The sequence below is a fragment of the Lygodium microphyllum genome, chromosome 27 (assembly GCF_053477565.2).
Source record: "Lygodium microphyllum isolate KBCC chromosome 27, Lygodium_microphyllum_v1.1.10, whole genome shotgun sequence".
Classification (NCBI taxonomy): domain Eukaryota; kingdom Viridiplantae; phylum Streptophyta; class Polypodiopsida; order Schizaeales; family Lygodiaceae; genus Lygodium; species Lygodium microphyllum.
In genome coordinates this window covers 89,039,537-89,053,480 of record NC_141161.1, presented here as the reverse complement: position 1 = coordinate 89,053,480, position 13,944 = coordinate 89,039,537, and the positions used below count along the sequence as shown (strand labels likewise).

General features: G+C 40.1%; 1 protein-coding gene across 2 annotated transcripts in view; it reads right to left on the bottom strand.

The window, feature by feature from the left end:
* The window catches only part of LOC148012585 (P-loop containing nucleoside triphosphate hydrolases superfamily protein), a 77,198-nt gene extending 63,914 nt beyond the window's left edge, over positions 1-13,284 (bottom strand). The window contains exons 1-4 of one of the 2 annotated variants that reach the window (XM_087669415.1): positions 12,971-13,284; positions 12,401-12,694; positions 2,550-2,770; positions 1,037-1,243 (exon numbers count right to left, since the gene is read on the bottom strand). In XM_087669415.1, the coding sequence (XP_087525541.1) occupies positions 1,037-1,243; positions 2,550-2,770; positions 12,401-12,694; positions 12,971-13,184 (936 nt within the window). In that variant the 5' untranslated portion in view covers positions 13,185-13,284. Of the gene's footprint in view, positions 1-1,036; positions 1,244-2,549; positions 2,771-12,400; positions 12,695-12,970 lie in introns of those variants that run through there. The other variant, XM_087669416.1, reaches the window with a different exon arrangement.
* Between the last annotated feature and the right edge of the window lie 660 nt (positions 13,285-13,944).

The following is a 13,944-nucleotide window of genomic DNA, read 5'->3' as shown; positions in this document are numbered from 1 at the left end:
AAATCCATCCTCACCACAAAAGCTTTCATGGAAGGTGTTCACCATTACCAAGCGGAGTTTGAGAGGGGACACCAGTGCTGTTAGTCACCTTGAGGAGTGGTTTGTAATAAACCTTAATGCCTCTTGGGTGTATTTTATATTCATTCCCCTGCATAAATCTGTACTTTTAAGTCGTATCGGATTTGGAGCTTTGTGCAACTCTTGCTTAGACAAGACAGGAGTTGTTTCTTCATTTTGTGCTTCATCCTTCAGGATTCTTCTCTGTACTACCTCCATGGTATATCCAGGACTGAGGCATCCATGGTTCCAGCACTTTGACTTCTTTGTCTCATTGTTTTCTCTTTGTATTCAACATGGAGTATCAAGAGTGGGTGTTAGAAATATGCATGCTACTCTATAAAGTGCTCCTGGAGCTCCTCTAGGGAGGCATGTGCAGTCAGGTTCTGTTTGCCATCCAGGTTCATGCACTTTACAGGTGTGGGAACCTTACAATGTTTCAGAGTCTCTTCCCCACAGGGAACCTTGCAATGTTTCAGAGTCTCTCTCTCCTCCAAACACACTTCATTTTCAGTTTGGTTGTTTCATTTGTACTCAAACTTATCATATAATGTCACTGAGCAAGGACTGCCCATGAGGATTCTACATGCAGAATTGGTGCCTGCAACACTAATGCATATAGTAGAACTTTATGCTGTTTATATGGTAGTGCATCCACATGAACGTATTTTTTGGATAGTTTACCCACTCATGGTTCAGCAATAAATATCAGGGCAAGATGACAATGCTGTTAGTACGTTAGCATTGAAGGTGAATATGTATAGGTTTTACATCATGTAAAGTCACTAGTCTCTGTCTTAGAAGAGATATTACCTATACAGATTTTTTTATCCTGTGAAGTTCAGCTCATGCAGCACAAGCTATGTATCCAGCATATTTAATTTTGTGGCATTCAAAGAGAAGAACATACAATTCACTTCTTAACAAACCAATATATGACAACACATGTAAAATGTGATATCTCAGCTGCGCTTTCAACCTGCAATGCGAGCTCTCTTGTCGGAGTTATAATCAATGCACGTAAAGGGCTTCCACCTTTGCTTGCACTTGGGCAGTTCTCACCATCCATTGGTTCACCCTCTTGAGAAACATGATATTTTTCTGCTTCTTCTATTAATCGTTGCAAAATAGGAAGCACATATGCAAGTGTTTTGCCAGATCCTGTTTCAGCTGCACCCATCACATCCTGAATTAATCAAGGAAAATCTTCAGTAAGAAATCAAACACTTTGATCTTTCAAGTAAAAGATCAACACAGACAATTCACTACCAGCAAAGCAAAGCCATAAGAGCAAAATTTTATAAACAATCAATGCTATGGGCAACAAAAATGCAATTTCACATAAACGACAAGGCAAAGCCACCATTCAAGATTGAAACCTTATAGCTGACTACAGTGACAGCCCGAATTCTTGTATATGGTTCAGAGGTCTTGCAAACTTTGATAGAAGTGCTAACCTTGCCCAGTCAAGACCTAGTCTTAGAAAGCAATCAGGACCATAGTTTTGTCATGGAGCTATAGATTAGGAGGTGCTTTCTTTGGTGTCACTGCATAACACTTTGGAAGGCAAGATGCAACACTTGTAGTTTATGGCTCCAAGGTTCATAATGGCATCCCATCATTACACTATCGAGCAACTCTTTTGCGTACACAAACACAAGGAAAACCCTTTTAACATCATTGGGATTGTGATCTCTCTCATATTATGAACCCATTGTCTATTCTAGTCATAGTTGAGGGAAACTCTGAAATAGAAAAGGAAGCGCAAACAGAAATGACAATGGAAACAGGAAATTTTGAGGTGGGGAAACAGAAATGCCACATCATCAAGAAAGGGGGCGGAAGGGAGGGATGGGGATTGATTCTTAAACCTCTCTCAAGGTGGTGGTTTTTTGTCACAGAGAATCATGATTCCTACATGGAGAGTGGATATGATCTTGTAACTCCTAAAAGGACACCAGAGTAGTTTCCATTTTTTCCTTCACTACATCCTTGGTCACTCTTAGTAGTAGATGCCTTGCTCCAAACAATCTCACATACATTCAGCTGTCCAGGGGAATCGATATAAATTCATCACTAAAGCTGTTTTAAATATGACATGCTAGACCTGTTGTATATGAGAAGGGGATCTGTAAAACTTGCCAAGCCGCAAAAAGTAAGGGATTTGAATGTTGCAAAAAGACGTTTTATCAAGGGTCGGGTGCAGTGTCAAGACTCAAGAGTCAAGAGTCATGCCTATTCATTCTGTATAAATAAATCAGGCAACAACAAAACAACGAAATTATTTGCCATTCATCTCTTCTGCTGTCTGCGTTCTGCTTTTCATACGTCGGCCACACCATTTTCATCAAATGGAACACGAGCATTATGCAATAGACAACAAAGGTCAGGTAACAATCACAAGCAATTTCAATCATAATCACTTTGCTACATGACATTTAGCCAGACAGCCACAAACGGGACATAGGAAAATCCTTTGATCCTCCACCTACCTTTCCTTGGTGAGCTGCAGCAGGAATGCAAGACTTTTGAATGAGGGTAGGCTGGGTAAAATTTAAACCAGCAAGTGCTTTGAGTATCTTCCAATGAAGCCGCAGCTCTGCCCAGGCTGGTAGACCATCTACTAAAGTCTTTTCACATTCTGTGTCGTTTGACAAGTCCTCATCTCTATTAAGGACCTGTGCCTCAGTTGAGGAACACCTTGTCACCTTGTCTGGAAAATTTGCCAACAACCAAAGAACACGTTATATTTCCACATTGCTGTGAAATTGCAAGAAATAAAGCCATACAATTACACAGTTCCTGTTTTGTAGTCTGAGATAGCATAAAAACATAGCCTTCAACTGTTGGTTATAAGAAATATAGCAATTTCAAAACTACATAGCCTTCAAATGTTACTTGGGAGCAAGACTTGCTTTACATCAAAGAGTTGCTGGCTCGAACATTAAAAGAAATTTGAAGTGAAGGGTTTGCCACAAATTCAAATTTCCCACACCAATGAGACATACGCTGAAGCCTGAAAATCCCTCGAGAAATGCAATATAGCAAAAAAACAAGCATCCTGGGAACCAATGTTTGTCACTACAGTGTATAAAATACCAGTGCAGGTTCCCAGAAATTTCTTCATAGGTAGTTGGCAAAAAACAAACATGTTGAACATCACACATTAGTTTTCATTACAGCAAAGTCCTAAGCTGCAGTAGAAAGGAATGAAGAAATTTTGCAAAAGCAGCTTAGGTGATTTTTGCCTTTCCTTACTAACATAGTCCAGACTGTCCTGAGTAAGAAATATGTCTAAAGGAAAACAAAATATCAAACAAAATGTGAATTGTCTAGGTGCTGTGAGGTACAGTTATGGTGTGCACACAAAGAGGTAGCTTCTCAATAGGTCTTCCTATATGACCTTTCCTTGAACTCGCATTAATTTATTGATCAATACCTGGTTCCAAGTGTCACCACTGCTACTTATTGGTCAAATGAATGCCCTAAGCCAAAACTAACACTAGGGACCACCCAATATCTGTCCAGTATAAGTTATTACAACTTTTGCCTTCAACATCGATTGATATCTCAGGGTCCTTTCTTGGAAATGGAGAGAGAGAGAGAGAGAGAGAGAGAGAGAGAGAGAGAGAGAGAACACAAGACAATTAGCAAGAGTGGGCAGCAGTTCCACACTCAAAAGATGCAAGTTCTAGAAAGCTAGAATGAAAGGACAATAGGCCTTAAGTTAGATCCATCCCTAACTCAACTAGATTTAATTTAACCCTAGAACTAACTCTAAAAGTGGTGACACAACTTTTTGATGTAGTTGTGTTCACACTATAAACAAACTAACTAAATATTTGGGAATTGCAAATTCTAACGCCCCCCTACAGTGCCAATGTGGTAGTACAAGAAGTTCAATCACCAAAGGATAGCAAGTTCAAGAACTTTTGAAAAGCCTCAAACTTATCACGAGAAAGTGCTTTGGTGAAAATGTCTGTAACATTCTCCTGTGTAAAGACATACATCAAACTAATCTCTCTTGCATAGAATCTCTCTCTGACATCATGGCAATGTACCTCAATGTGGTTCCTGCAAGTGTGAAACATATGATTCGATGCCACTGCAATAGCACTTTTAACTATCAAAAAGAATGGGTATATGACCCTCCAAAGAAATCTGTAGATTAGCCAACAATCTACGCAACCATAGACATTCCACTGTTGCCATGAAGGCTGTCCTATACTCAGCCTCACAAGACGAGGTAACCACTATAGGTTGTTTCTTACTTAGCGATGAAATGCATAAACAATCCAAAAAGAAACAATGTCCATTAGTAGACTACCTAGTGTTTGAATCACTAATCCAATTTGAATCACTGTAAGCCTATACATGCAAGTCCCCCTGCCCCCCGGGGAAATAATAAAGCACAAGACTGAGTACCTTGCAAATATCTAAAGATCTGTTTGACAGCTTACCAATGTACTGTCCATGGACTGTGGCATGTGCATAAACCTGCTCACCCGAGATACTATATACTACGTGTCAAGACGCGTGTTGCAAAGATAAATAAGACAACCAACAGCCTGGCTATAAATTGCAACTTCAGACATCTCTTCATCATCATACATGGAAAGCTTAAGTGTTGGCTCTATAGGAGTGCACATAGGCTTGCAATCTTGTATATTAAACCTATGCAAAAGCTTATCCACATATTGTGATTGCAACATGAAGATGCCATGATAGTTTTGGAATTGAATCCCCAGATGGTGTCAGAAGCGATGCAACAATGGAGGCATAAACCCGTGCTGAAATAAACTACTGAACACAAGATAGAAGAGAAAGAAAGAGAACATTGCAAAGAAGAGAACTAAAAGTATGCTTAGAAAATGGAATCCATAACCAAACAGGAGATAGTCGCATACAACAGTGAGTCATTGGTCACATGGGCACTAGCACCAACTGCTCTCTCCACCAAGGTATGCACTAGATTTGCAAGTGATGAATAATAGACTGTGGAGGAGGAGCTTGAATAAATAGGCCAAAAGAATGCCATAAATGGCTACAAGTCGACCAACATTTAATGTTAGTTGGCCAGCCATAAAATGCCAAAAATGACAAAATAATGACATATAAAATGCCAAATAAAATCCTAAATAATCATGTCCAACCCAATCTAGCATGCATAGACTCACACATGAGCTAACAATACTAACGACGCCCTCTCTCAGATCCTAGGTGATCTAATACAATACAATGATACAATGATAATGACTCATCCTAGCCTATACAACATAGAACCACCAAAATAGAACCATGGGTACCCAAGCAATGGGTGAGCAAGCCACCACCAAGGTGCCTCGGAGAGAACCTGATTTCAATGTCCTTGTAGTCCGCATCTAGTCATCTCCATGAGCGTGTGACTCTTTATTTCAACCAATCCATTGTGTTGAGGTGTCATCCTCACAGTGGATTGATGCATAATGCCATACTCAAGCAAAAATGTCTCAAATGCAGGAGACATATACTCCCCCCTCTATCTATGCGTAGAGTCTGCATCTTTAGACCTATTTCTACTTCCCATTTCGCCACCAAGTGTTTGAAGTGCATAAACACACCTAATTTTGCCTTCAAACCATACACCCGTGCACCTAGAGCAGTCATCATCAATAAATGTAACAAAATACAAATGACCACCAAGTGCTCTAGTTCTCATAGGACCACACATATCAAAGTGAATGAGCTGCAATTTCCAGACAGCACGCACTCCATCATCCTTCTTAAAAGCAAATTTGTGCATTTTTCCAAGAATGCAATTCTCACAAGCATGGGGAGGTGGGGCATCCAAAGTAGGCAAAGCATCTATCATTTGACATCTCTTGAAAGTCATGAGACTACCAAAGCTCATGTGACCATAGAATAGAGTGCCAAAGCTCCGCATTCTACATGGCAAGCATAAGAGTGCTAACTGCCAAAGCATCATGAGAACTCTCATATGTGTCCAGCAAAAATAGGCTCTTATACAAGGTACCTAACAATCAAAGAGCATAATCCATCTCTCTATCTCTAACAACACACTTGTCATCCTCAAAGATGACCTGAAATCCATGTTTATTAAAAGCTCAAATGGACAATACGATCTTTGTGATACAAGCACAAACAAAACATCAAGAAGCATGAAATCTAAACCATTTGCAACAATGATCAACACTGACCAATGCTAGGCTGAATGCAAAGATGTGAGCACACATAACATGCTTCCCTATGAGGGCTGAATGCAAAGATGTCAGCAAACACTTCCATGAAGTAATGTACCTAGATGCCCCACTATCAAAATACCAAGTATGTTGCGTCTCAACAACATTACATGCACTATCAGCCATGGATGTGTCATAATTGCATGTTAAGAAAGAGTAGTTCTTCTCTACAAAGTTGGCTATAGCATCCCGATCCAAAGACCAAGTGGCAGATGTCTCCTAAACAACCAAATCGGAATCCTTTTTCTTCTCCTTGGCTAACCTTTTCCTACATTCATCAATATAATATCCTAGTTTCTTGTAATAGTGGCATTTCTCCTTTTTCTTTGTCATCTCTGTCTCTTGAGCAACCTTGTTTGATTGCTGTCCCAAATCAGCCTTTTGCTGATTTTTTACAAATTGCTTTGCTTTGCCCTTACCCTTATATTTAGAAAGTATGGTAACATTGCGTGACCTTATAGCAACATTTCCTTCAATCTATTCCTCTTGTAATAAGAGGCAGTCCAACTCCACAAAGTAAAAGGCCACTTCCCCCCCCCCCCCCCCCCCCCAAAAGATAAATTCAGCAAGGTGTGGAAACCAAGATAACACTTAGGGAGTGAGTTCAAAGTGACATTCACTGTTTTTGCATCCAAAATAACCTCATCAATATTCAATAGCTACTCATGGATATTCTGCAAGCATGGAGGTAATCAATCATGTTGTCACACTCATCTATCTGTTAGTTAGCCAATTCTCTCCATAAGTAGGAGATTTTGGCTTCATTACAAGCTGCAAATATGCGCTCCAAAATATCCCAAGTTGCTTTGGAGGATTTGCGTGAGCATATATCTTTCAGTTGGCCAAATTTCAGTTGTAAGTCTCACATAGCTTTCACCAAGTCATTCATTACATCATCCTTCACCGAAGACACAGTAATGACCAATTGTTTACCTATTTGCCCATTCGCCTTATTTGCATGTGAAGGAATACCACCAACATGCTCTTTGCCCTTCTCCTTTGTCACTTCACCATCATAGACACAACATCTTTTACATCTTTCCATTCTAACTTCAATTCTTGCAATTTTATCCTCCAAAAGCAACTCAAGACTCTATTGAAGTGCAAAGTTTGCCAACTAAATAAACAAATCAATCATTTTTTATTCAAAAGATTACTGCATTGTATCATCCAACTAGGCATATCTCTACTCAAATTCATGAAGCAACTCTGTTATAGCCAATCCTTTGTTGGGCTTGGCAACCCACTCTAAGAAGATTCTCTTTGTGACCAACCTTGCATCTTCTATAAAGTATTCTTATTCTAGTGCTCATCCCATGTGGTTTCTTGAACTGCATAAATTTCATTTATGTGCTGCTTGAGTTTATGAGCCACAACTCGCACAAAATAACAACCCAGTTGGTTCACAAGAACCCCAAAAGTTTTCAATTTCTTTGCATAGACCTTCAAATACTTTGATATATTCCTGCCATCAAAAATTTTCACTTGATTTTCTACAACTTGTAATGCTTTTGTCACAATTGATTCAAGCTTAGTAGCAGCAAATTTGTTGTTGTTATTGTTGTTGTTGTTACTGTTGTAGCTGCAACTATTATTGCTAGTACTATTGTTGTTGCTACAAATGCATATTGAAGGTTTGAAGCAATTGCCTTATGTCATCCGATTACACTATATTATCCCCCACTTGCAAAACTCTTTCTTTAGCCTTTTGCATCGGGTTTACCAAAGATATTAGAGGATTTTCCACCCTTGGCCAAAAGTCACAAGGACTCAAGTAAATAAAGATTAAAGCAGGGAGAAACAAGTTCCAAACTTGGAGGTGGTCTTTTAGGGGGTGGTTTTTTGGTGGGGTTTTCAAGGACTTCCCCTTTTGTCACAAATACACATACAAAATCAACATACTCTTGTATGAATTCATATCCACCCACCACATCACAAGCATACATTTTAAAATGCTGTTTATGTATGCCGTCGCCTCCACAGCCCCACCCACATTCCCTACTTTTGGTTGTTCCCTGTCCCCGTCCCCTATTCCATGTTACTATGATGAGAAGACTTCAAAACAGTCTACTTGATCTTCTCAAAACAAGACATTCATAAGTATGTAATTGTAAGAGAACCTGTATAACAACGGTGCTGCCCTGTTTCCCTCTGTATACAGCAGTGTAAGTCCTCGTATCCTTCTATCTTCACATGAAGTATGCTCCTCTCTTCCCTCCTAATCATGAGAAACCCTCTTACATGTAAGCTTTCCCAAATCCACGTCTACTACTGAAAAAAACCATGCACAAATTTGCCCTAGACAACAGTCCATGTTCTCCCCCCCCCCCCCCCAACACAATTTGCTTTTTTTGAAAAACATGCCTCTATTTTAGGTGGAGTCCCCCTTCTCATCTAATTGGAAGCTCGTGATTTTTCTCCACAAACTAAGGTATGAAACATACCTAAACTTCATGACAGATTGTCAAACAATGTATGCATTCATCATGTGGTCAAGTCATATATGATCCCATAAGAATTCAGCCAGGATACTTTCATTAATGGTTCTTCTCAAAGTTTTGAACCACTGTTTTCCTAAACTACATGACACCACCTAGTTCTTGGAGGTCCCCATCAACCCATCTCAACTCCAACCAGTGGTCACAACCCTCAAGATCCATCTCTCGTGGACATCACTCTCCAACTACTCCCTCAACCTGCCCCCACGAGAGGCATCAGCTGTCCAACAGCTCTACCTTTGAGCATCCTATATACTCTTTCATTCATTTACTTCAAAGTAATCTTTATTCTCTTTTTGCATTTTGCATTTTGCCTTTTTTTTTAATTGTGTTTTCTTCATGAAAACCTAGCATATGTTCACACCTTTGAGGCAGGTTCCGCTCCTAGAACTAAATCCTAAAATCCTCTAATTGTGATAGGGGTAATGTTAAGCTAAAAAGGGAGCATTTCTCATTAAACCTGGATTAGCTCATTTAAACAGCCACAAAACTCAAACTTTAAAGCAACTCTCACACTTTGGTCGGTTCCACATCTATTGTTGGGGGGGCGGGGGGGGGGCTAGGTGGCGGTGGAGGAGGTCTTTTAGGGGGGTGGTTTTTTGGTGGGGTTTTCAAGGACTTCCCCTTTTGTCACAAATACACATACAAAATCAACATACTCTTGTATGAAGTCATATCCACCCACCACATCACATGCATACATTTTAAAATGCTATTTATGTATGCCGTCGCCTCCACAGTCCCACCCCCATTCCCTACTTTTGGCTGTTCCCTGTCCCCGTCCCCTATTCCATGTTACTATGATAAGAAGGCTTCAAAACAGTCTACTTGATCTTCTCAAAACAAGACATTCATAAGTATGTAATTGTAAGAGAACCTGTATAACAACGGTGCTGCCCTGTTTCCCTCTGTATACAGAAGTGTAAGTCCTCGTATCCTTCTATCTTCACATGAAGTATGCTCCTCTCTTCCCTCCTAATCATGAGAAACCCTCTTACATGTAAGCTTTCCCAAATCCACGTCTACTACTGAAAAAAACCATGCACAAATTTGCCCTAGACAGCAGTCCATGTTCTCCCCCCCCCCAAACACAATTTGCTTTTTTTGAAAAACATGCCTCTATTGTAGGTGGAGTCCCCCTTCTCATCTAATTGGAGGCTCGTGATTTTTCTCCACCAACTAAGGTATGAAACATACCTAAACTTCATGACAGATTGTCAAACATTGTATGCATTCATCATGTGGTCAAGTCATATATGATCCCATAAGAATTCAGCCAGGATACTTTCATTAATGGTTCTTCTCAAAGTTTTCAACCACTGTTTTCCTAAACTACATGACACCACCTAGTTCTTGGAGGTCCCCATCAACCCATCTCAACTCCAACCAGTGGTCACAACCCTCAAGATCCATCTCTCGTGGACATCACTCTCCAACTACTCCCTCAACCTGCCCACGAGAGGCATCAGCTGTCCAACAGCTCTACCTTTGAGCATCCTGTATACTCTTTCATTCATTTACAGCATTCATTTACTTCAAAGTAATCTTTATTCTCTTTTTGCATTTTGCATTTTGCCTTTTTTTTTTTTAATTGTGTTTTCTTCATGAAAACCTAGCATATGTTCACACCTTTGAGGCAGGTTCCGCTCCTAGAACTAAATCCTAAAATCCTCCAATCGTGATAGGGGTAATGTTAAGCTAAAAAGGGAGCATTTCTCATTAAACCTGGATTAGCTCATTAAAACAGCCCCAAAACTCAAACTTTAAAGCAACTCTCACACTTTGGTAGATTCCTCATCTATAAATAGATGGTGTGCTCAGTCACTCGGCATGCCACTTCATTCACTCCATCCCGTTCCATTCCAGCCATCAGCCCTCATCAGCACATGGCTGTCCTCTCCGCCAACGACTACTACCACCTCCTCTACAGCTAGGGGCCATGATATGAGCTGCTGCCAACCCCCTAGAGGATACCCGCAGCTGCATTTTGCTGTTTTCTGCAGATGTCATCATCCTGCCCCTCATATGGGACCAGCTCTACCTGCATTTTGGTCATCTTCAGCCAGGCAACAGGCTGCTGTCCATCGTGCACTGCTCTGGAAAAACTCTATGACAGCTACAACCCCTGTTATGGCCTTCCCAGCTGCTGCCCTGATCAAATTTGGTGCTGGAACTACCGCATTTTTTGTCCAACAACATCATGTGGCGACCCTTCCCCTTGAGGTATTTGTCAGCCCGACATGTAGTACAGGCTGCTGTACGCTGCCTGCCTGCTCCAAGTGGTGGTCACAGCACCTCAAGATCAGTCTCCAATGGACGTCACTCTCCGACTACTCCCTCAGCCCACTCCCACAAGTCATCAGCTGTTCAATAGCTTTGCCCTTGAGCATCTTGTATACACATTCCTTCATTTGCTTCAAAGCTATCTTTCTTCTCTATTTGAGTGCTTGCATTTTTGTCTTAAGTTGTTGTGTTTTAGTCATGCTCATACATTTTGTGTTTTCTTAGTGCAAACCCTAGCATATCTTCACATGGTATCAAAGCAAGTGCTCTACTAAAGAGTACCCTACAGCTATCGTGGAGGCTTGGTTTATGTGAGATACACAAACAACACATAACCAAATCACAATGACATAGAGTCCTTCCCCTTGAGAAGCTCTAGAGCCTTTCAAGATTCTCTAGCCCCAATGAGAGGACAATGCATCATTTTCTTTGCCTTTTTCACCAAATGTAGGCGAATCATGAAGAAGGAGTTTAGAAAAATCATGTGTATCAAATATCTTGACTACACCCCTTTAAAGCACATCAATCAAAGTCTGATGGTGAGGATGGCCACCACTCCCCTCGGGGAGGGCATATTGAATTCTGGACGACTAGCGACCCATCTTTTCATCACAGCCAAGCCTAGTGTCAACTTCATATAACTGCTTTGAGTCATATGAAACAAAACCCTTCATTGTTTCTCTTTGGATGTGCAGGATCTCGATCATGATCAGTTTGAATATGTTAATTTCAATAAGGAAGGCTGTAGATGTACATCCACAGGTAAACTTGACATTGTACCTTCTATTTCATTTGAGTATGACTCCTTGTATGGTCTGGCAAATTGGTTACCAACTCAATCATTATACTTATGATATACTTAGCTACTCTCTACAAGGCTTTCCTTGTATTGTATATATTTTACCTCATGGACATTCTCCACGGTGTCTATCCATAATAGAATTTTATTCTCTATAGAAAAAAAAGAAACACTTGTAAGTGGACATATCAAAAGAAATATGCTTAACATAGATAATGAGATAAACATGACAGTGAGGACAAACAAAATGTTAGATATGCAAGTGAAGTGTGTGCAAGCCATGCAACATAACTAGCTTGTTAGATATGCTTAAACTTACTATTTAGAGAGTGTAAGACAAACCATAAAATTGGGCTTTTCATCTCTTCATTGACAAACCATGTCACTATAATAAGTATCTACAAAGCTTTGAATTAGATTATATGTTTCTCACTTTATTGACCACATGAACACACAAACAATATATATCTTTTCCAAAAGACAGACCCTCATTTCAAAGTAACTCAAGCACTAAGGATCAATACCTGTTTGTGCCAAGGTGCAGTCAACCACTTCGTCCACCTTGGCCTCATTATGGGAGAGATCCCCATTTATTTTTTTGGTCTTTTTCCTGCTTCCTTGTGTCTTTTCCACTTCATCTTGCACCTTTTCTTTATTTTTCTTCTTCCTTTTCTTTGACCTCTTGGGCTGGATTATGTTGTCAGTAGGAGCCAATTCGACATTACCATCTTTAAGTGAATCTTTAGCAGACCATTCTTCAACACTATTGCTAAGTTGGGAATAAAAGTCACCATCAACTTCTTCAAGACACATGAATCCTGCACACAGAGATGGTGAGTGAAAGCTTACTACCAAAAGAACAGCACAAGCAGGTGACAATGTGCCGCAAAGATTGCCCAGTAATAATCTCCATCTACCTAAAGGAAAATATTGTCTTTTGAACCTCGTATGTATTTAAAATTTTTCCTCTTTGCGAGCACAATAAGTCGGGATTTCCTCAATGGAAATGGTGAGAATTGGTTAAATCACATGGCAAACAAGTTGAATCCTAGCTTTGCACGCAAAATAGCTTGTCGAAAATGGGGAGCTCTTACCCCCTTCATCACAACCCGCGAGGATTGCAGTGGGATCATCAGGTGTAACGTTTTTCCAAGGGATAGAGCCGAACAAGCTCTCGGATTGCGCCTCAGGCCTGCTGGAACGCTGCTTGTTCCTCTGCTTGCCCTTCTTCTTAGTGATATTCTTCGCCTTGACATTCAACTTCTTTGGCTTTGTCTGTGACTTCGTATCAGGAGCGTCTTCCGCCATCGCTCGACTGGCAATTAGAATGTGACTCTCTAAGCTGTAATGCGAACGCGATCCAACAGCGTTAACAGCGATTTGGACATCTCCTAACTATAGTAACTTCGTTTTGAGAACGGAGGGTTTTATACTTCGTAATTTTCAACTTTCATAACTCTGCTTTTAACTATTAACACAACGTGTAGCCAGGTTCTAGTAAATAGCATTGTGTTGAATGAGGAATTCTCATTGTGTATTTCTAAAATTGAAATAAAATTCTTTCAATTGATTGCTTACTCAGCTCTTAAAGGTCTATTTTTCGATGCAGATGTTCTATTAAATTAAGTGTGGTAGATAGCTGAGTGGATGGTGCATCATTCCAAGACACCAAAGGATTGTCAAGAATCAATCATCGATCTAACATTCTGTTTGCGATCACTAGTCTTGTTCTAGATATCATGATCGACATATCGATTATGCTCAAAAGTTGTGGTTGCAACATATTGGCACAGAGAATCTTCTTTTGCACAATCCAACAACAAGGTGATTATGTTCTTGTTCAAATCTTTGTTTGCATGACACGATCCATATTTCCTTATCATGATGCTCATCTTGTGTTGTTGGCATGCAAGGATAAGGATCATGCTTGAGAGAGACATTGAAATTTATATTTCTTCCATATATCCAGCACTCTTTTTGTGAGATGATGGTATGATGTTGTATCATGAATACTTCACAAGTTGCACATATTGGTGGTATGCCGATTATGCTTGCATGTTCGATTACC